Genomic DNA, 22,883 nt, shown 5'->3' on the forward strand with positions numbered 1-22,883 from the left:
TAAAAGGTGAGTAAATCATGGGCTAACATTCACATTTGGGAGAACTAATCAAGAATTTTGTTTTTTAGGGCCACGGTTGCTCTCAGAAACAAAGGCAGGTTTCAGGCACAGTCTCATAAAGGTGTTCTTCTTTGTCTTTCACTCGAGCTCATTTGCTCTGGCCCTTGTGAAGGAGTGTCAGGTTCTTCTGACTTATAAACAATTCATCACGAGTCCCACCATTAGTCACTTGCTGACTGAGTGCTGGCTTCAAATTTAGCCATAGAGAAATATCATAAAGACATTTCTACCATCCACAGATAAGAAATCCTATTGTTTTCCCAGAGGAGAGACTGAAAACTATTTGAAGAGAACATCGATGAAAGATGAAAACAGGAGATCGTCAAAGTAAACAACTGTTAGTTTATACTGCCTCTGTGTGGTGATGGAAAGACACTGCTTGTAATACTGACCTGAAAACATAAAAGCAAAAAATGCGTCGAATGCGTTTGAAGAAAAGCTAGATAAAACTTGAGAAAGCCTAAACAATTTTAACAGGTTTGTTAACAAGTTAGAGGTCTGAAATAGTTAAAAGTGTGGAGTTAGTCGTTTTACAAGCAAGCTGGCTATAGTTTACACATTTTAGGTAGGCTAGGACTAAGTTATATTTTTGATTACTTTTTGATACTCAATTTGTTTATCACCTTTAATTTTCGGATTTTGAAACGATATACTGCAAAACAAAACTATAATTTACAGTAAACCGAATGAATTTCTAATACTATCATAAATACTATCATGTTCTCAAAACACTAACAGAGTTGGCAATAACAAAGTCGACTTTTTCACCATTTTTGTGATTTAGTTCAAGATGCTAACCTCAAACCAGATACCATGGCATGTCTTGTATGTCATAATTTTATGGATTTTCATCGTGATATTTCTCAAAAAGTGAATGTGAAATTCACATAATTTCACAGTTTCAGAGTTGACAAGTTAATTTTCTATTGGTGCAGCCCAAATATATAGGAAAAATTAATAATAAAAATTACATGCCTTGATGTTTTCCAGTTTCCCAGAATAAGTGACATTAATTACGTAAACTTTACTTTTTTATTATTATTTAAGTTCCTAAAACTAAATCATAACCTATTTGTTTCTTTTGTTTTTGCCTTGCCATTATATGCAGCCCATATATATATATATATATATATATGTGTGTGTGTGTGTGTGTGTGTATATATATATATATGGGCTGCATATAATGGCAAGGCAAAAACAAAAGAAACAAATAGGTTATGATTTAGTTTTAGGAACTTAAATAATAAAAAAAAGTAAAGTTTACGTAATTGTGGTGTCACTTATTCTGGGAAACTGGATATATATAAGTATATGTATATATATATATATATATATATATATATATATATATATATATATATATATATATATATATATATATATATATATATGATTTATTTGTTTATTTATTTGCCCCAATTTCTGTTTAATGGAGAGATTTTTTCAACACATTTCTAAACATAATAGTTTTAATTACTTATTTCTGATAACATGATGACAGCAAATATTTTACAAGACACTTTTATACAGCTTAAAGTGACATTTAAAGGCTTAACTAGGTTAAGGTTAGGGTAATTAGGCAAGTTATTGTATAGCGATGGTGATCTAAAAAAATTATAGCTTAAATGGGCTAATATTTTTGTATATATATTATTTACATATATATTATTTTTTAAAATATATCCCAGATGATGTTTAACACCGCAAGGAAATTTTCACAGTATGTCTGCTAATATTTTTTCTTCTAGAGAATGTCTTATTTGTTTCATTTCACCAAGAAAGAAAGTTAGTTTTAAATTTTTTAAAAACCATTTTAAAGACAAAATTATTAGCCCCCCCTTTTTTTTGATAGTTTACTGAACAAACCATTACTTTAAGCTGTATAGAAGTGTCTTGAAAAATATCTATAGTAAAATATTATTTACTGTCATCATGGCAAAGATAAAATAGTTATTAGAAATGAGTTATTAAAACTATTATATTTAAAAATGTGTTGAAAAAAGTCTCTCTGTTAAACAAAAATTGGGGAAAAAAATAAACAAGGGGCTAATAATTCTGACACATACATTTATTTTAGCTGTTATATCAAAATGTAATTCTTTTACAACTACAGTTTCCTGTAAAGATGATGCATTATGTAGTGATAATTGACTAAAACACTTCCATGACAGCACAATCTGATCTTTTTTGTAAAGCGAAACATGACATGACAAAACCCAGTTGCCTTTTTCACTTTACGCCTACACGTCTATATTTGAGTCAGCATGATCAGATTTGACTATACTATAGTGACTTATTTTTGTAATGACTATAAGCAATCAAGTATTAAAGGATGTGTTGTACATTTACAGAGAAGTGTTCACTGCATCTTAAAGAGTTAGTTCAACGGAGTCGTCATTTAAAAAAAAAAAAAAACTTATTTTAGATGAAATCCTGGAGGTCTCTCATCCTTAATACATGATAAAAAATAGTTTATAAAAAAGAACAGTCAGATTCTACAGTAAAATAATGTTTTTTTTTTGTATTGTGTATATCAATGTACTCCATGTATTTTTACATCAACATACTGTAAAATAAAAGTACACTTCTGGCAACTGCAGCTGCCGACATTTTACAGTTAATTTACAGAGCAACAGCAAGATGCTGTTAATTTAACAGTAACTTGCTGACAACCATGCTGTCAGTAACTTGCTGTTTTTTAACGGGACAATTTTTAACAGTGTAAACAGCAATGGACATGAGATGTGTAAACCAAAAACATTATGGAATATAGAGCAGCACTGTCGTCTCACAGCAAGAAGGTTGCTAGTTCAAGTCCTGGTTGGGCCAGTGGCATTTCTGTGTTGAGTTTGCATGTTCACCTCATGTCGGTGTGGGTTTCCTCCGGGTGCTCCGGTTTCCCCCACAGTCCAAAGACAAGCGCTATAGGTGAATTGGATGAATTAAATTGGCCATAGTGTACGAGTGTGTGTATGGGTATTTCAATGTAAATGGATTGTGGCTGGAAGGGTATCTGCTGTGTAGAAACATATGCCGGAATAGTTGGCGGTTCATTCTGCTGTGGCAACCCCTGATAAATAAGGGACTAAGCCGAAGGAAAATAAATGAATGAATTTTGGAATATTTTGAAATGTTTGGTTGGTTTTCTGAACTTATTGACTATTGCTGCATATGGAGGATGAGAGAGGATTTCATCTAAAATATTTAACTTTGTGTTTAGTAGATTAAAAAAAGCTCCAAGAATTTTGAACAAAATGATGGCGAGTACACTGAAAAAACATATTTTTGTTGCTTGTTAAAACTACTCATCTTAAATGAGCTGAAACAACAAAAAATCTTTGAGTTTTTAGCGAGAAAATTTAATAGTTTTATGTTTAATCCACTTAAATTTGTAAAAACAATTAAGTGAACATTATAAACAAGAGACATTGGGACAAAGTTAAGGAAATGTGTGGAACCCAGCATGTTTTTACAGTCAAATAATAACATTTTAGTTTTAGTTTCGGATGAACTAATTCTTTAATGTTTACACTAATGATACCCAGTACAATCTGGAACATCAACCATGTAAAAAAAAAAGTGTCAATGAAAGTGAGCCTTTATAATGATGGTACAAAAAATCTCACAGCAATTTTTAACTTTTTAAATTAAATGGCTAAATTTGTTGGATATCATTTGTATTATGTATGATTCGCTTATCCCCCAATGGTTTAGGGGAGGGGTTTGGTGCCACACCTCCTTTTAAAAAATCATACGTTTTCGTATGACTGAACGTAAACGTAAAATACTCATGCTCCCTAAGAGATCTGGCTGAAAATAAATATATATATATATATATATATATATATATATATATATATATATATATATATATATATATAATTTTTTATTTTTTATTTTTTTTTCAATCAAAGTCTGAATGCAAACACAAGACCATGCAAAACAGCTTTATATGAGTTAACATGACATGAACTTATGAACAAAACCTTCAGTGTCGAATACAGTCATTTGATATTCCATTAATTTCCAGTCTTTCTCCTGAAACTCACAGAAGATTCTTTATCTGCTACTAAAAAGATGTCCAATGCATCAAATAACCTTCTGATATAACCGATTTTGCTAAAATGAGATTTACAGTAAAGCTGTGGATTTCATACCTCATGTGTTGGACTTTTGGGGATCGGTGACTTAAGGAAGACATGGTTGTTTTGGCAGGATCTGTGTAGTGTTGTGCCGTGGATTTTTTTTTATTCAGCAGTAAAATAATAAAACCTACAATAATTTGTGCAATTACAAATCATGCCACTTGGTGCTCAAATACAATTCACTGAAGTGCTAAAACACTGTAAAATTTGAAATATGACATACTAAAAATACAACTAACTGCCACTTTCATAGGTCTCTAGCTCACGTTGTACATTACGTAGTGTTTTTCATATTACAAGACATGAAACAGATTTGATAAAAAGCTCAGAATGTGGTACATTTGGTTGGCTTAAAGGGATAGTTCGTCCACAAATGAAATCCTGTCATTGTTTACTCGCCCTTCACTTGTTCCAAAACCTGTTTGACTTTCTTTGTTCTGAAGATTTTTAGAAAAATGTTGGAAAACTGTACACATTGATTTCTATAGTATCTGTTTTTCCCATTATAGAAGTCAGTGGTTTTAGGTTTTTCTTCAAAATATTTTTTAGTGTTCAACAGAAGAAAGAAACTGTTTGTAACCACTTGAGAGTGCATACATATATTTTTTGGTGAACTATCCCTTTAGCTGTCAGAAATACTGTAAATAATCACTTACAATGACTTGCACAAGCCCCCCTTACATTAAAACAAACCAAAACCATTCTCTGAAATAGCATTGTACATATTTTATAGTCCTCAGTCTGCAAGTTATTTTTTTAGGACGACTAGAAAAATAAGACCAGCCCAAAAGAGCTTTGCGTTTCTGCATTGTTTAAAGCTTTAAGTCTGTCACTGGACGTAGCTCTTCAGAACACAAACACATGATCCAGAAATCAACAAACACCAATAATGACTCAATTCATCAAAGGCATGGAAACACTCGTGTTCACTATCAGCAACACTAATATGTTGCTCTTCTGCTGAGAACAAGGCTTTACCGGCTCCTTGTCATCAAGGCACACACCCACGCATGTACACGGTCACACACACACGCACACACAAACATGTGCATGCAAACATACACACACACACGCACACACAAACACGCACACACACACACAAACACACGCACAAACACACGCACAAACACACGCACACACACACGCAACGCACAAGCAACCACACATGTGCATGCACATACACGCAAGCACATGCACAAACAAACATGCTGATACACAAATGTGCACAAAAACACATGCACGCACACACAGGCACACATACACACACACAAACAAACGTGGACACGCAAACACATAAGCACCCACTCGTGCATATGCACACACATACGCACACACACTAATGCACATGTGTGCACGCACACACATATGAGCACACACAGGTATACACATGTGCACGCACACACATGCAAGCATGTGCACACACAAACACATACACACGCACGCAAACACACACACGTAAATGCATATGCACCCACTTGCGTGTATGCACACACACATGCACACAACAGGTGAACATACACACAAACATGCAATCACACACACACACACACACACACACACAAATGTGCACATACAGACACACAAACACGTACACACAAAGACATACACATATGCACATATATGCAACCACTCGTGCGCATGTTTGTGCACACACACGCAAGCACATGCACAGACAAACACGTGGACACACAAACGAGCACGCATAATGCATAGGCGCACATACGCACAAAAAATCATGCAAACACACACAAATGTAGACACGCAAACACAGACATACACATGTCCACAAACGCACCCACTCTTGCCCATGCACACACACAAATGTGCCACATGCTCACAAACACGCAGTCACAATAAACGTGCACACATACACACGCCAACACACAGGTGCACATACGCAGGCACGAAGACGCAAATACAAATGTGGACATGCAAACACAGACATACACGCATGTCCACAAACACACCCATTCATGCCTAAGCGCACACACACGCACAAACACGTACACACAAGCACATACATCCACTGTTACGCACACATTTACACGCACACACAGAAACACATAACATCCAAACACACAAGCAAGCACACACAAATACGCACACACTTTCTGTTTGCTTGGCAATCAGGTGTTTGTTTAGCAGCTCTAACTCAAGAAGTGCAAAACATCTTCTACTGAAAACAAGGCTTTACTGGCTCTTCCTTGTCATCAAGACAAACACAAACACACACACATACACACACACACATACAATCATGCACACACGCTCACACTTTTCCTGTTTCCTTGGCAATCAGGTGTTTGTTTAGCAGCTCAAACTTAAGAAGTGCAAACGTGTGTGATGTGCATGAAAGAGAAGCGGCTCTCCCGCCCCAGTGCTCAGTGTTGAAGACAGACTCCTGAAGGTCTGCATTCAGCACTGGAGATGAAGCTTTAAGAGTGTTTTATGCTGTATTTTCCTTTCTGGAGCTGAGAGATGTAAATCTTGGATTTGCTGCCATCCAGACGTTTGTACCAAACCTCATCATGGTTTATGGTGGTTATTGTGGCACTGGAGAAAATAACAATAAAAAAAAAAAAACAGGAAAAAAAAATCAAAACCAAATATAAATCATGTTCTCGAAGACACTTGATATGATCATTTGACTACTTTTTAATGGCTTAAAATTAATGTTATATTTAGTCAAAAAATTAAAATTTTGAATTGCGATTTTTGTGCTTATTATGGATTTATATAATTTTCCAATTTAATGAATGAATTTAATTTGACTTTTGAAATTATTCATAACATGCTGATTTGGTGCCCAAGAAATATTAATATTATTAATATGTAAAAGTTAAATTAATTATTGATTATATATATATATATATATATATATATATATATATATATATATATATATATATATATATATATTATTTATTTATTTTTTTTTTTTGTAAAGCTAATTATTATTTTTTTGTGGAAACCCTGTTGTTTTATGTTAGGATTCTTTGTAAATATTTAGCGTCTATTTGAAATACAAATAATTTGGAATAAAGTCACCTTTGATCAATTAACATACCCTTACAAAAAAAGTATGAATTTATTTTTTTTTTCTTTATTTTGTTTTTTTTTCTTCATGCATTTTGGATTTTTTAGGCAATTTTAAAGATAAATCACCCTAAATACTGAAAAGCCAACGCATTACCTATACTATTAAACATGCATGCATGCACGCACGCACACGCACACACACACACGCACACACACACACGCACGCACGCACACACACACCTGGTGGGAAATTCGTCCTTTCTGTTGATGCATATGGCCTGACCACGGCTGAACCATTTATTATCATAGAACAGACGTCCTTCTTCTGATCGAGCAACATGATGGTGTTTTTCTGCTTTCAGAGAAGCTGATACACACACACAGACACAGTTAACTCTTTCCAAACATCACTTAAAACAGAGCCTTTACTGTGTAATGGTACACAAAATGGTTCTGTAGGTATTAGTTTCCTTTGTCTTGGTTTGGTACATTTTTGCTTCTTTTCTTCATTATTAAACAGTGATTTACTGAACAAACTGTATCTGACATATATGATAATTTTTATTGAAATATATGACCGGTTTTGGGCTCCACTGTCACATATTACAAACAAAATATAATAATAATAAAATAATAATAATAATAATATATATATATATATATATATATATATATATATATATATATATATATATATATATATATATTATATTATATTATTTTATATATATATATATATATATATATATATATATATATATATATATATATATATATATATATATTTATACAACAGTTCTGTCTGGTTCTCGAATCTGATTGATCGCCCACATACAGCCAGCAACAAGCAGACACTACAGTTTGACAAATATTACTGCTGTTAGACAACAAAATGTACTTTTGAGGCTTTTTAGTCGAGATTGTAGTTGTTTAGATTGCAACTATGCAGTTTATTTGCAAGAATAGTGTCTATTTTAAAATATTTACAATTTCTGATATTGATTGCGTTGCTTTTTACGGGGTTAATTATTGTGATATCCTGATTGCAAAAGAGAAATACTGTAGATTGTAACACTGTAAGAAGACATCTCTGTAGTTGGATGGCATTTCATGTCATGTTCAGCCTTATAATCTTAAAGTAAAAAAATCAGTTCTTTTGTTATCACTTTAGAGGTAGGCTATAGAGAATCATTCATACACTAGCTCTAAAGTGACGTTGGTGAATTAGTAACGGCTTCTGCTGTTTTGACGTCAGCTGCAGATGTAAATGAATGGCGGAAGAAAGTGGTTACTAATAAAAAGGGGATTTTAGACTCTCTGTGTCTGATTTTCTTATTTATATACACGATTGTGCCGTCGAACTGTTGTATAAATGCAATATCACACTCGTAGCAGTGCGATATGGCTGTATATCAGCACTGGTGGGACGCTAAGGTGATCCCAGCCATATCGCACTACTACTCGTGTGATATTGCTCATATATATTTATATCCCCCCTGAGACCGCTTGTTTATTTTTTCCCCCAACTTCTGTTTAATCGAAGAAAAGATTATTTTTTTAAAACATTTTTAAACATAATACTTTTAATAATTCTTATAATGTATTTATTTTATCTTTGTCATAATGACAGTAAATATATAATTTTACTAAATATTTTTCAAGACACTTTTCTACAGCTTAAAGTGACATTTAAAGGCTTAACTGGGTAAATTAGTATAACTAGGCAGGTTAGGTAATTAGGCAAGTTATTGTATAACAGTAGACAGTCGAGAAAAAATATAGCTTAAAGGGGCTAATAATTTTGTGCCAAAAATGGTGTTCAGCCGAAATAAAACAAATAAGACTTTCTTCAGAAGAAAAAAATATTATCAGGCATACTGTGAAAATGTTCTTCCTCTGTTAAACGTCATTGGAAAATATTTTAAAAAGAAGAAAAAAATTCAAAGGGGACTGAAAAATAATATAAATCATCTTTAAAGTTGCCCAAATTAAGTTCTTGTTATATTTTTGATATTTTTTTGGGAGAAAATTTTAATATATCTTCATAGAACTTGAATATATATTCATAGAGCTTGACCTAATATTCTAACCTTGCATTCACACGAGGCTTCAACGTCAACGCTTGACAGAGGGCGTGTCTGAAGTTGGGGCTGACAGGATCGTCACAGCAGGGTTAGCTAATGAAGTTAGTCTGCAATCGGCTACTGTCTGAGTTGGAGTATTTGCATAAAGCAATCTGATAGACTGATTAATCTGTTGGCACTTGAAAAGTTAGGAAAGTCCCAACTTCTGCAGAGAGCAACACCACTAAAGTGGTGCCGATAGATCCGCAATGCAGCTCGTCAACGCCTGCTGTCAGTGAATAGGAATGGGAGTGAGTAAAGGCTGATTTATACTTCTGCGTCAAACGCCGGTGTATGCTACGGCGCTGACGCACAGCCCTTCGCCGTGGCCGTCGGCGTCACTGACATGCACCTCTCAAAAAATGTAACTACACGTCGCAACAACGCGTAGCCGATTGGTCGGCTTGGTAGCGCTGACGAGTCTGGGTGGGACCAAGAGCCGCGCGAATGGCGCGAGCGATTGTTTACAAGTGTGGAGTCCCGTGAAGGAGCTCCGGATAGAAAGTTTTGTTTTGTGTTTACCTCATGGTTAAAGTTGTTGCACGACCGCTGGTTCCTGCCTCAAAATGAGCGAGTTTGAGTCATTTGTACAACCAGGAAGTGTTCAGGAAAAGCAAAACAGAAGTGAAGAAACTCGACACAGAGGAACATTTACACCTCACTGCCAACTAGCGTTTCGGAAGTGTTAATGCAGACCAACAGAGACAGCGCGCAGAAGTATAAATGCACAGCTGCGTGCGTTGCCTGCGCCGTGAGTTACGCCGTTCACTTGACGCAGAAGTATAAACCAGGCTTTAATGGGAAGCATTGACGCTGACAACTTGTGTGAATGGGGTGTAATGATCATTTAGGTCAGGGATGTCAAACTCAATTGCTGAAGGGCCACAGCCCTGCACAGTTTAGTTCCAACCCTAATTGAACACACTTGATTGACTTGAAGGACTAATTGAGTCCTTCAGGCTTGTTTGAAACCTACAGGTAAGTGCGTTGGAGCAGGGTTGGAGCTAAAGTGTGCAGGCCTGCGGCCCTCCAGGAATTGAGTTTGACATCCTTGATTTAAATCTATAAAATGTATTTATTAAATGTAATTTAATAAAATGTATATAATAAATGTATTTAATAAAATGTATTTAATAAAATGTAGCTATTACAACTTAAGTTTTTTTGGTCCAAGGTGACATATTGTGCAATTATTAAGATAATGAATATGCTTTTCTTTCATGCTTAGAAAAACATTCAACATTTTTCTTACCATCTGCTTTTACTCTATGGGGACCCATCGAAGCCATAGCCTGTAAGGAATAAAAAAAAGTTTATCAATGATTAGTCAATTCCTAATAGACCACTTCATTTATATAATAAACAATTGAATAAATAAAATTAAACCTTTCTTATGGCAGTCCAGTCTTCAAGTATATCCAGGTCTTGCAACATGTAAACAATGTATGGTCGTTTTGTGGTTCAGGAAAATTGTGTCATTTCTATAGCGGAACATTTATAATATGAAAATACTGCAATTTAAGCTACTTCAGGGCTCTCTAGTTTTTACAGGAGCCACTCAAACATTTACAACAGCATCCCCACTGCCACACATGGTTTTCTGAAGTTTTGGCTTTTGGTTCAATTCTACTATTTAGTGGTGATTGACTAGCACAAATAGAAATTGTAATAGTTTTAGTATCTAATAAATTTATATCAAAAATAGAAATTGATATGTCCCCAAACACACATGAATCAACTCTTAAACCAATTAAATATGATTTTATACAGTTAATTTCAGCTGAGCTATTAACACATTGACAAATTGGAAAAAAAAAACAAGTACATATGGCATTTTGTTTCATTTGTAGGAATACACAAGAAACCCATCAGCTTGTTTACATTTATTTTTTGAGGGCACAATGTTATTTTATATACTATAAAATAATTTAAAATTGCTATAAAAAGCAATTTAAAGACTTTAAAATAGGTTAAAAATAGGTTATTATGTTAAGCTAGGTAAGTCAGGTACATTTAATCAAGTCATTGGACAACAAAAGTTTGTTCTGCAGCCAAATAATTTCATACAGGAGCGAACAACATCGAAGTTAACAATGATTTTTAAAATGTAAATGTTAACTGATTATTAATATAAAGTATTTGTTTTATACATTATATATTGTATTTAGATTTTGTGAATTAATTCAAATAAAACTAAACATTTTGTTGTTTCCTTTTTCTGATTGTTATTGTGCAAATCCACAAACTATTTAATTTATTGAGTTGCTGCTTAACGTGTCAATTTGTTTTATATATAAATAACCACCTCAAAACTTTTGTGTGATATATGGCGGTTTTTGTAAAAATCTGCATGCTTCCAGGCATACTTTTAATTCACACTTGCAAGATATATATAGGCAGCTAGATAGATTTTGAAAAGGCACCTAATACTGTTTAGTAATTTGGCTATATTCTCCAACATTGACTTGAAGGCAAGTGTTTTTAACCAGGAATCATAAAATCAAAATGCTTAAGAATTATTCACCAAATTAATTAGATAAACGAGTGTGTTTGCATGTCCTTACAGCTAGACCATCAGCGGTGCAGTCAGGGCTATACGCATGTATACTCCGTATGCCTACTTTTTTTTTATAAGCTGTTAGGGTATTCTGAGAATCAATAATTGTGTATACTCTTACTTGTCTTGCTGATTAAACTTTCCTAATTTATGTGTATTCACGTCCCAACTGTATTCCAAATGTTTTTATTTTATTTTACAAGTTTCCTAGGGTTAAACAGTTGGGGTTTACCACAGCTTAATTTACTCAGCCAATCTCCGGGTCTGCCGGGGGCACTATTAGCTAAGCATAAATCATTGAATATATAATCACATTATTAGGATCTCGCTTTAAAATTAAAACATTTTTGAAAATATATTTCCTTTTAAAATGGATAGTTCATCCCAAAAAGTAAAATTTGTTATCATTTACTCAAACTTTTCTTGTTTCAAAACGGTTTGTCTTTTTCATTCTGTTGAACAGAAAAGAAGAAAGAATATTTTGAAGAAAGCTGGAAACCTGTAACTCATGACTTACATAGTATTTGTTTTCCTTCTGTGGAAGTCAATAGTTACAGGTAGGCCCATACAGAATCTTTTCAGAAGTTTTTAGTAACGATACTCCCAAAGTCATTTCACGTAATCCACAGATTTTTAACAAAATTCTGCGCAGAAATGGCAAAAATTATCAGCAGAATTTGTAGGGCCCTAGTTACAGGTAATATAAGTATAGTTAATGAATCAAAGAAACTTTGACTTTCGTCGTTTCTTTGCCTACTTTTAAGATTGGGTGGGTAATAGTACACCACCTTTTTTTAGTACTACACCACTGTAGACCATGTGGTTTACCCAGAAACTCCTTCCACAAAAAAATGAAAATTTCTGATTTGCTGGCAGGTAGTGTTTACCCTGTTTAACCGGAGATGGTTATAAATTCAACAGAGGACTTCCCTCGCCCATTAGAAAATAGCAGGACAAGTTTCCAGTGAATGTTTGAGACTTGAGAGCATTGCTGCTTTAAAAAAGGATATCTGACACGACCACCGGTTTCTTCTTCTTTCCAGGACTGAGAGGATCCTTCTTTTTATTCTTCCTGGACTGCAGACCGTCATTCCACAGCTCTGGTGCAGGAACACATCAGTTCATTACTAGTGAATATTCACATATAAAGGAAAACTATTATGCAAAAATCCCTTTTATAAGAGATTTAAACGCAGTTGTCTGGCAACAGTGTGTGAATTAAGCCAGCCTCTAACATCAAAAATCCTATTTTTTATAATCACACTTCATAAAAACAGTCCGCAGAAACACTTTCTCTATCAGTATGTGTCATAAGAGGGGAAAAGCAAAGCCCATTAATGATGGTCTCTCCCTCATTAGCATAGATAGCCCTGAGTGAGAAGCAGCCATCTATCATTGGGGGCATTTACACCAGACATGCATGGGTAAATTGCACTATTCATGCATAATTAGACACTTCAACATTTTGAGTTTACATTTAAAGTGTGAATTCACTCCAGTTTCGTTGCAAAATGGCTAACATGGATTTTGTTATGAGAGGAGCTGTGCTTTACGTGATACGGAAGGCAAAAAAACAGTGTGGAATCATTCAACACTATTTCTGGGACCATCAGATCCTTCAGAAGTGCACCCAGCTTGGTGAGTTTCACCAACTCCTCCAGGAGCTGTGCCTGGATGAAATCTGCTACTACCACTTAACTCAAGCGATTAAAGTGAATCACGTTATGTGCATCAAACGTCCAGTTTGCGACATGTCATTCACTCTAATAGCGTCATTTGCACCTCCTCATTCGCACAAACTGCACCACAGTTTGTTTACCGGATCTTTGTATAAACTTAACATGCAAATCCCTTGTGCTTAAAAATTAAGCCGCGTCTGGTATGAATATCTGAATTTTGGCACTAAACCTAATAAACATAACATCAACAACTAATGCTGCGTTTACACCTGCCTTATTTAGTTCGATTGAATCGTTTCGTTTTCCGTTTTGGTGCGGTTCGTTTGGGCAGGTGTGAAAGCAGCAATCGTACTCAAGTGCGCACCATAAGTGGACCAAATAAGCGTACCGAGACCTGCTTGAAGAGGTGGTCTCGGTACGCTTTCAAACGAACCCTGGAGCAGTTTGTTTGTGGTGAGAATATGATCCGTACTAAAACAGGTCCAACCGCAAAAAGTACTGCGCCTTTTGGACTAATCCAGCTGTCGTAGGCCGATGCGCTATGCATTATGGGATATGGAGGAAAAATATTTGTCGACAACGCTTTACCAACAGAGTGAGACAGGGGAAAATATTACCTGATGGATTGTTGGTAATATTTCCGCAAGATGACCAAGTCGCAGTTTAGCTATATTAATTCACGCCTCCTCCTGAAGTGACGAGCGATGCATTACAACACTGTTTTCCAGCCGCAGCCGCACTTCATTCTCGAAATGTATAGTTCATCTGAAGCAGGCATACAATCAGTCAGCGCAGTCGTCCCTCCTGAGTAAAAGCGACATTTTGTGTCTGCCGGTTTTGTTTACTTGCGGGAGTTTATTGGCATTTTCCCGCATGTGAATTCTAACCACTTAATAAGTAGTTTAGGAAATATATTCAACAACATCTGGCCAATGAGAGATGTGGATTTTGTCAGATGACTGCATTTTGGTTTGTTTCAACTGGTTCGGACCAAAGCCAGCAGTGTGGTGTGAAAACGACCCAAAGACGGCACAAAATGCAACAATGTATCATTTAGTGCCCTTGGTCCGGACCAAATAAAGCGAACTACAGATGTGAAAGCACCCTAAGAGGCATGTTTAGTTTTAGAGTGCACAAATGAACAACGTAGTGTTCATCATAGACTACCTTCTTTAGAGCCGCTTATTTTGAGCTTTTCAATTTTTCACAAAGATAAGAGTCCTGTTTTAAATTTGCTGCACAGGCGCTTGTAGCTCCGCCCTTTTTTGAAAAGTGGCTGGGTATAATCTGAATTCAAAGTAACATTCACCAAAATTATCTGTGGGGTATTTTGAGCTGAAACTTTACATAGAGACTTATTTTAGATGTTGTAAAAAGTGGCCTAATATGAGTCTGTACCTGAAGTGATATCTATACTGTGTCTGTCCTCCTCCAGCCGCCTGATCTTCTCCTCCAGCTCACTCTGAACCGTGTCAAAAAGCAGGAGCTTCTCACTCTGTGAAAAACACAAGAGTAATATGGAATATTTACATGGTATTTGGTTTGAAATTCAAAAGGTCTGTCACCTCTCATTACCTCCCAATGCTGGCTGGCTGCTTGCATCTCACATTCATATTTGTTTCTGACAGATTCCAAGCAGAGCTCACGATAAATACCTGGAAAAAACACCATGAGAAAAATCACACCACAAACTGAAGGTTGTAGGAAGATAAGATTTAATTCTATACTGTTGCTAAACATTTGCTTATAATAATGCTTTTATTTGTAAACATTCTATAATCTTTAATTATATTTATTTAGTATATTAATAATCAATAAATAGGTTCAGGATTGTATTTGAATCAGAAAAGATCCATTTAATGAAGTAAAAACATTTATAACATTAATTTGCACAAGTAAACATTCAGAAAGCAGCATAAAACACAAGAGCTATATACTTTTCAGACATTACTAATACTAATAAACATTCACACACCCCTAAAAATTCATTTAGCACAGTTAACTCAATCATTTCTCCATGTACCTCATGTAAAATTGAGCAGTCATCAGAAATATGTGAGAGATTTAAAAGGTTCTTTACTGAGAAGGTTGCTGATATTAGATCCTCTTTTGTTCCTCTCTGCCCTAATCCCTTTGTGGACTCTACAGTTTCTTCAGCAACCTTCTGTAATTTTGAACTGGTGTCTCCTTCTGAGTTAAGGGGTTTTGTGATTCAGACGAAATCTTCAACTTCGCCTTGTGATCCTATTTCCCCCAACCTTATAAAGGAGACTTTCAGCACAATAGGTTCTAGTATCCAAGCACTTATTAAATCCTGCCTAGTTTCGGGCACTGTGCCTGTGTTTTTAAAGCCTGCAATTGTCCAGCCATTGCCCAATGCCGATATTAATTGCTTATATAACTTCTGTCCTATCTCAAAACTTCCATTTCTGTCGAAAGTTCTAGAAAGAGCTTTCTAATCACAGCTACGGCCTTTTTTTAAATCTTCCCATGAACTTGAACCTTTATAGTCAGGTTTTACTATGCATCACAGTACTAAAACAGCTCTGTTAAAAGTGTTGAATGACTTACTGCTCTATGTAGATTCTGGCAATAATGCAGTTTTCGTTTTACTGGATCTGAGCTCTGCTTTTGATACAGTCGATCATACCATGCTTCGGTCTCGTCTGGAACATTGGGTGGTCATAAAGAATTTAGCACTTTATTGGTTTCAGTCATATCTGAAATCCAGGGGCCTCAAGTACGAAGACTTGCGTGGAAATCTTACTAAAACATTGCGTACGCACAAAGCTGTAAATGTGCGTACGCAGTAAAAAATTCAGATGTATGAAACACTGCGTACGCCGAATCTCACGCATATTCTTTTGTACATCCGAATGAGCGTGAAACTGAGCGCAACATGCACGAGCACAAAACCCCTCCCTGTCTCCTCCCCCGTATGAATATGCTAATGACTATGCTAATGGCAAAACCCAACGAAAAAGCAATGGCAAAATCAAGCAAAAAGAGAAACTTTAAACAGAATGTGAATGGAGGTGCTGCTTTCGGAGGTAGACCGGAGAAAAGCGGTGTTATTTGCAAGTTTGTTCTCCGGAATTAACAACAAAAGAAAAAAAATAGAGAGGGAGAGTTTAGCTGATGCGGTTAACACAGTTGGGTCTGAACATCGAGTGCATTAAAAAAAGAAATAGTGTGGTTTATATCTGTAAAATGTTGCAGCCCCCTCTGCAGTCTCAGTGGCGCAAGTCGTAAGACGCATGTGATCATGTATTGACACGTTCGAGCATAAACTCGGCTCAAATCCAGCGTCAGATGAACTCTTTCTTCTTTTTTCCCCCGCTACATATCAGATTTTGCCCACTATTTATCACGAGAAAGACAAGTAGGAATCATCAATAAGTTTGTGCATCATATTTTATTTGCACATTTATTGAATGGAAATGATTCTGATTCACGTATGCAAATTCATCTTCAGATAGTGTCTTTATAGCAATGTGCGTGCGGTAGATTGCTCAGATTACATTGGGAAAACAGGCGACTGCTGCAAATTGTGCTTTAATGTTTAGCTGGTCAACTGTATGGTATGGAAACCTTATATACCTGCTAGATGAACCCGTCTCATACAGCTGCCATTGCAAGTCTCAGACACTTTGTAGAGAGGAATTTAACACAACTGCCTCTAGGAGTCGCCAATGGAAATAAAACAGACACGCACAAAAAATGTGCGTACGCCAGCCAGAAAGCTGCCGTGAAGCTAATCACATTCCCACGTTCAGTTCATTGTTAGTAAATCCAAACGTGGGAGATTCTGAGCGTGAAACCTGGCGTACACACAGTTTTTGTGCGTACGCAGCGTTGAAACATGAGGCCCCAGGTCTTTTTCAGTGTCTGTTGGTCAATTTATGTCAATATCTGCCCCTCTTCTGTGTGGTGTCCCCCAGGGTTCTATTCTGGGTCCAATGCTCTTCAAATTATATATGCTTCCTCTTGGTAATATTATAAGGAAACATAGCATCTCTTTTCAATTTTATGCAGATGATTCTCAGCTGTATGCTCCTTTAAAATCTCAGTACTCTTTGCAGTCTATAATTGATTGTCTTGAGGATATTAAATGTTAGATGGCAAAAAAACTTCCTTAAACTTAATAACGTCAAAACTTAGGTTATTCTCTTCAGCCCCTCAAAAACAAGATTATCTTTTATTGGGGCTCTGGGAAGTCTACACCATATGTTAAATCTCAAGTAAAAAATCTAGGAGTTATCTTTGATTCTGAGCTTTGTCTAGAAAAACAAACTAGCTGAGTGGTTAAGAATAGTTACAATCAGCAGAAGATCATCTCCAGACTCGAATCCATTCTTTCGTTTCAAGATCTGGAAAAAGTCATACATGCTTTTATCACGTCCCGTCTAAACTATTGCAATTCCTTATATATTGGTCTCCCTCAATCTTCATTGTTACAATTGCAGTTGGTTTCAACAGGCATCACAAAACATGCTCATATCTCACCAGTTTTAGCATCCCTTCGTTGGCTTCCTGTTATTTTACAATTTAGTTCAAGATTTTACTTATTGTTTTTAAAGAACTGAATGGGCTAGCACCTTCTTATATATTTGAACTTATTACCTACAGTCAACTCCTTGATCCCTTAGGTCATAAAATAAAGTTTTACTGCAAATTCCTTGGTCACGACTTAAAATGAAATGAGATAGAGCCTTTGCAGTCGCTGCTCCACGTTTGTGAAACCAGCTACTGCCGGACATTACGAGTGCTTCTTCTCGCTCTATTTTTTAAGTCCAGACATAAGAAACATTGTTGATCTATTGCCTTTCCTGTCTTTTAATCTTTACTGTGCATTGTTGATGTAATACTATTATTCTTATCATTACTTTTATTGTTATTTTACTGTTTTAGAATGGTTTTGTTCAGCACTTTGGTCAGTGCCGAACTGAAGTTAAATGTGCTTTATAAATAAACGTTACTTACTTTACTTGTTTTATTGAATTTTTTTAAAAGTAATAAACAATAATAAAAAAATACTAATTACAAAGGATGAAATATTTTATATAAATGTTTCTTTTACATAAACATAATACAACTGTTTCATAACTTTTAATTATAATAAATATTTAAGCAGAAAATCATCATATTAGAGTCATTTCTGATGGATCATGGGCGCCTCTCTGAACACTGGAGTAATTATGTTTAGAATTCAGCTTTGATAACACAGAAATAAAGTGAAATAAAAAAAAACATTAGCATTTTACTGCATTATACCTTTACTTTATTAAAAGCATTAATGAGGACATATTCTAAATTTTAATTTATCCACATTATAAAAACAAAAATCTATTCCCCTTCCCTCAAGAAAACACAGAGGTAGATTTTAGGTAAACATTCAAAACTATGACCTCAATAATAGATTAAAGAAAAATAATCCATCTGTGTATACCTGCCACTATACAAACATAATCCTCCTGACAGCCACAATAACCCAATGAAATATTTTGGATGGTACAACTAATTTACTCTTAATTTAAATGATCTTGAGAGCATCGTAAAAAGTAAACAATATTGTATTAAGAGCTTATGTCTGCAATAAATTTAAACTACGAAAGCATCTTTCAAGACTGTATTTACCCTACACAATGAAATCAGTTTGTTCACATGCATGTTTTTAGTTTTGATAGGATGCTATTATATTTTAGATTTTCAGCTGGATCAGACCTGCGACTTTGGTCCGGATCTGCATGTTCTCCTGCAGGGTGGCCAGCGGTTCCAGGTATTCTGCAGCACTCCCTGCCATCACTTCTTGCAGTTTAAGATCCATCTGAGTCACTCTCTCCTTGTACAAACTAAAGAGAGTGCACAACACATCAACATACTGTAAGTCTTTCGTCACATTAAATATTTAATAGTGTTAATAGTTTAAACCCTAATAAAGACTTAAAGAAGTGTTATTTTGACCAGGAAGACAAGCATACAAATAAAAAACAACAAAAAAGTTAAACTTTGAGTGTTTTAACTTTTGTGTATTGTTCAAATTCACTACCTTCTTATTATGTTTGTGGCTGTTTTTGCCCCATTGACTTTAGATATAACTACATTTTTTTGACTGTAAAGCCTTGACATCAAATTTTCATGCATTCTTAATTTGGTGGTTTCCCTTCCCCTGTTGGAATTAGGTCAAATTTGTCAGTTTACTGTTGATCATCAGTTGGCAGCATTTACCCTTTAGATATAGGTCTGTGCAAAAACGTTTCTCACTTTTCTATGCAGTTCTATGGAGTAAAACAGCAGATTATATTGCGTTTAGATGAATACTCTTACTGTTTACAATGTTTTTTTTTTCACTTTATTTATAGAACTTTTTATTAAAACATAACACTCAATAGTGTTCATCCTTTATATGTTATGATACCAACTAGAACATGCACCAAAACACTAGCAAGCAATACAGCAATAATGCTGCAATATCAAAAGAATTTCTGCCAGACTAAAGGAATATGAAACAAAATAGAATGACGTGTAAAAAAAAAGGAGAAAAAAAAACACAGGAAAAAAATAAAGAGTCTTTGCTGTTCTGGGAGCTGAGCAGGTTATTCTGATTTTATAAATAATCTATTTCATAATATTATGAATTAATATTTCATATTATGGTGTCATGGCTTTGCAAGTAAAAAAATTGTCATTATAATAGAAGTCAATGAGGCAAAACATCCACGAACATAACGAAAGTGTAGTAAATTTCCCCAGAGTGTACTATTGAGTTTTTGTAAGCCTATTCCTAAACTAACGTTAAATGTCAAAACAATTTCTATTTGCTGAAACGGAGAAAGTTGTGAAAAAAGTAAGACTGAAAAATCACCCTAGAGTAGTTGAAAACGTTCCCAACAGCACACAAGGGTTAAGATTGTAAGGAAATAATCTAAATCATATGCAGATTTTGTATGCATTATGATGTGCTCTTTTATACTGCCACATCACTTACTGATCTTTCAGGTCTGTGAACTGCTTCTCAAGATTTGTCATCTCGTCTAAACACTCCATTCGCCTTCTTTCACAGTCTTCATCATCCATATCTGCAAAAGCATCATCATCATGATCTTTCTATCACACACACACAAATATATAATATTGTATCTATAACGTTAACGTTAAGTTACCTGAAGTGTCTCCATCCTCAGACGCGGTCGAGCTCACCGAATCCTCCTCGTCGGAGCTGCTGGCCTCTTGTTCCGGATAATCCACGTCCATTTCTTCGTGGTTATTTTCTTTTCTATCGCGCGGGTGAACAGGCATCTTTTATTAAATATAAATCTGCAATCATGTAAACAACCCACTCTGTCGGAGACGACACCACCGGTGGCCAACCGGCGAAGAAGATTCACGTTTCAAACATGGATTCGCAGACGACCAATCATCGGGCTGCTAGACACGTGACATCTCCGAGACAGCGAATTCATTGGTCAGAGTGTGTTTACATATTTAACGGTGGATGATGGGATCTGTAGTACTCCACATACATTTCAGCGCGCACAGCTACACTTGTGTAGCATTCTTTCAAGCTTATTGTGAGTCATGATTTTTTAGATTTTACAAGGTGTACATTTATATAATATTTATAGAAATTCTAATCTTTCTTTTCTGTCTTCCCAAAAACTTATTTACCTTTTAGTCAACATAACACAAAACACAATTTTTAACATTTTGTGTATAAACAAATATTTTTTAGAGTGACAAAATGTGACCCTGAATATGAAATAATTATTTTGTGATACCATTTGAATCAGAAGATACATGAATGCTTTTGTGAGCACAATAACATTTTCAATTTTCACTTTAATACAAAACAGGAAACTCGTAGCCTAAATGTTCATGACTGCAGCCAAGAGTCACAATATTTTCAAAGTATATATCGTTGCAGCCCTGGGTAACTTTCCACTATGTGATGGTCCATCTTAGATGCCTCTGAACCCAGAGATGTCAATGGTGCTTCTGGACACTGTTAACATAGGGCTTCCTTTTGGCCCTGTACAGTTTTTAACGGGCATTTGTGGATGTAACTATGTTTTCTGGTACTTGAGAAAGGATTGACAAAGTAGTCCTGAGCCCATGTGGTGATATCACTTATACATGAATGATGGTTCTTGATGCAATGCCGCCTGGGGGATCAGATCACAGTTGTTCAGAATAGGCTTGTGCAATGTACCCTTGTCTTTTATGCACTGAAATTCCCTCCAGATTCTATAAATCTTTTAATGATGTTATGTACAAATGAAGGTGAAATATCCAAGAGTCTTCCCATCTTTCTTTGAGAAACATTGTTTTTGAATTTTTTTTTTATAATTTTCTCATGTATTTATTGGCAAACTGGCCATCCTCAGCCCATCTTTGCTCCTAAAGGACTAACCTTTTCTTAGATGCTGCTTTTGTACCAAATCATACTTACAATCACCTGTTGACATCACCTGTTAAAAAAAAATTGCATGGTAATTCATCTTTACTCAATATCACAGGTGTCAAACTCAGTTTCTGGAGGGCCGGGATTCCACACAGTTTAGTTCCAACCCTAATTAAACACACCTAATCAAGCTAATCGAGTCCTTCGGGCTTGTTTGAAACCGTGTGTTGGGGTTGGTTGGAACTAAACTGTACTGAGCTCCAGCCCTTTAGGAACTGAGTTTGACACACATGATAGTACAAGTAGTGTGGTAGTGTATAATTCAAATGCATGTGAATTGATTTAAGTTATTTAACATACTGGCAAACATAGTATGTCATCAGAGTATTCCAAGCATACATTTGCACACTGCATTAAGCTACTATATACTGCAGTAATAGAGTATGATGTCAAGCATTTTGAACACAGCTCAGCTCTGTTGCTTGCATGGCTACTGCGTGTTTTTCATCTTATATGTTTCTAGTAGTTTTAGCTTATGTTACTGCCAGTTTTTAGCATTTTGTGTTGTTTTAACATAAATAATGTTTTGCAGTTTTGTGATGCTGACATGTTAAAACTGTCCAGATAAGATTTTTACGGAATATTTCATCCATAAATTTTTAATCTGTAATTATTTACTCACACTTCACTTGTTCCAAATTAGAGTTTTTTTTTTTTCTTTTTTTATAGGATAAACACAAAATAAAATTTATAATGAATTGCAAACTGTAGAAATTTACTTCCATGGTAGGGAAAACAAATGTGCAAGTCAATAGATAAAGATTTCCAACAATCTTCAAAAATGACATTGTCCATAAGCATTGTGAAGAAAGTGCGTCC

The 22,883-nt window shown here is 35.3% G+C and overlaps 1 protein-coding gene and 1 long non-coding RNA gene across 3 annotated transcripts in view; one reads left to right on the forward strand and one right to left on the reverse strand.

Annotated features, from left to right (window-relative positions):
• LOC147839117 (uncharacterized) overlaps positions 1–2,577 on the forward strand; it is a 490,241-nt gene extending 487,664 nt beyond the window's left edge. The window contains exon 4 of the long non-coding RNA XR_015518268.1: positions 2,532–2,577. This is a non-coding gene — a long non-coding RNA (uncharacterized LOC147839117). The remainder of the gene's footprint in view (positions 1–2,531) is intronic.
• Positions 2,578–3,992: 1,415 nt separating this feature from the next.
• Positions 3,993–20,996, reverse strand: brms1lb (BRMS1 like transcriptional repressor b). Of its 2 annotated transcripts, XM_087298092.1 has the most exons (10): positions 20,767–20,996; positions 20,592–20,682; positions 19,328–19,455; positions 15,179–15,258; positions 15,002–15,098; positions 12,935–13,024; positions 10,754–10,818; positions 10,620–10,659; positions 7,485–7,611; positions 3,993–6,758 (listed from the first exon to the last, which is right to left on the reverse strand). In XM_087298092.1, exons 1-10 carry the CDS (start codon positions 20,900–20,902, stop codon positions 6,641–6,643), a joined length of 972 nt encoding a protein of 323 aa, XP_087154218.1. In that variant the 5' UTR covers positions 20,903–20,996; the 3' UTR covers positions 3,993–6,640. The 2 variants fall into 2 exon arrangements, with proteins under 2 accessions (XP_087154218.1, XP_087154219.1); XM_087298093.1 differs by lacking the exon at positions 7,485–7,611.
• Between the last annotated feature and the right edge of the window lie 1,887 nt (positions 20,997–22,883).

Source organism: Danio rerio, chromosome 20 (genome assembly GCF_052040795.2).
Source record: "Danio rerio strain M-AB ecotype USA chromosome 20, GRCz13ab, whole genome shotgun sequence".
In the NCBI taxonomy this organism is placed as follows: Eukaryota; Metazoa; Chordata; class Actinopteri; order Cypriniformes; family Danionidae; genus Danio; species Danio rerio.

What these genes read in the sequence shown, in the direction of transcription:
- brms1lb (XM_087298092.1), bottom strand. Translation starts at nt 20,902, where the DNA reads ATGCCTGTTCACCCGCGCGATAGAAAAGAAAATAACCACGAAGAAATG. An exon ending in TGAGGATGGAGACACTTCAG is followed by an intron (nt 20,683 to 20,766) that starts GTAACTTAACGT and finishes ATGCTTTTGCAG; the next exon opens with ATATGGATGATGAAGACTGT. An exon ending in CCATAGAGTAAAAGCAGATG is followed by an intron (nt 7,612 to 10,619) that starts GTAAGAAAAATG and finishes TGTGTGTATCAG; the next exon opens with CTTCTCTGAAAGCAGAAAAA.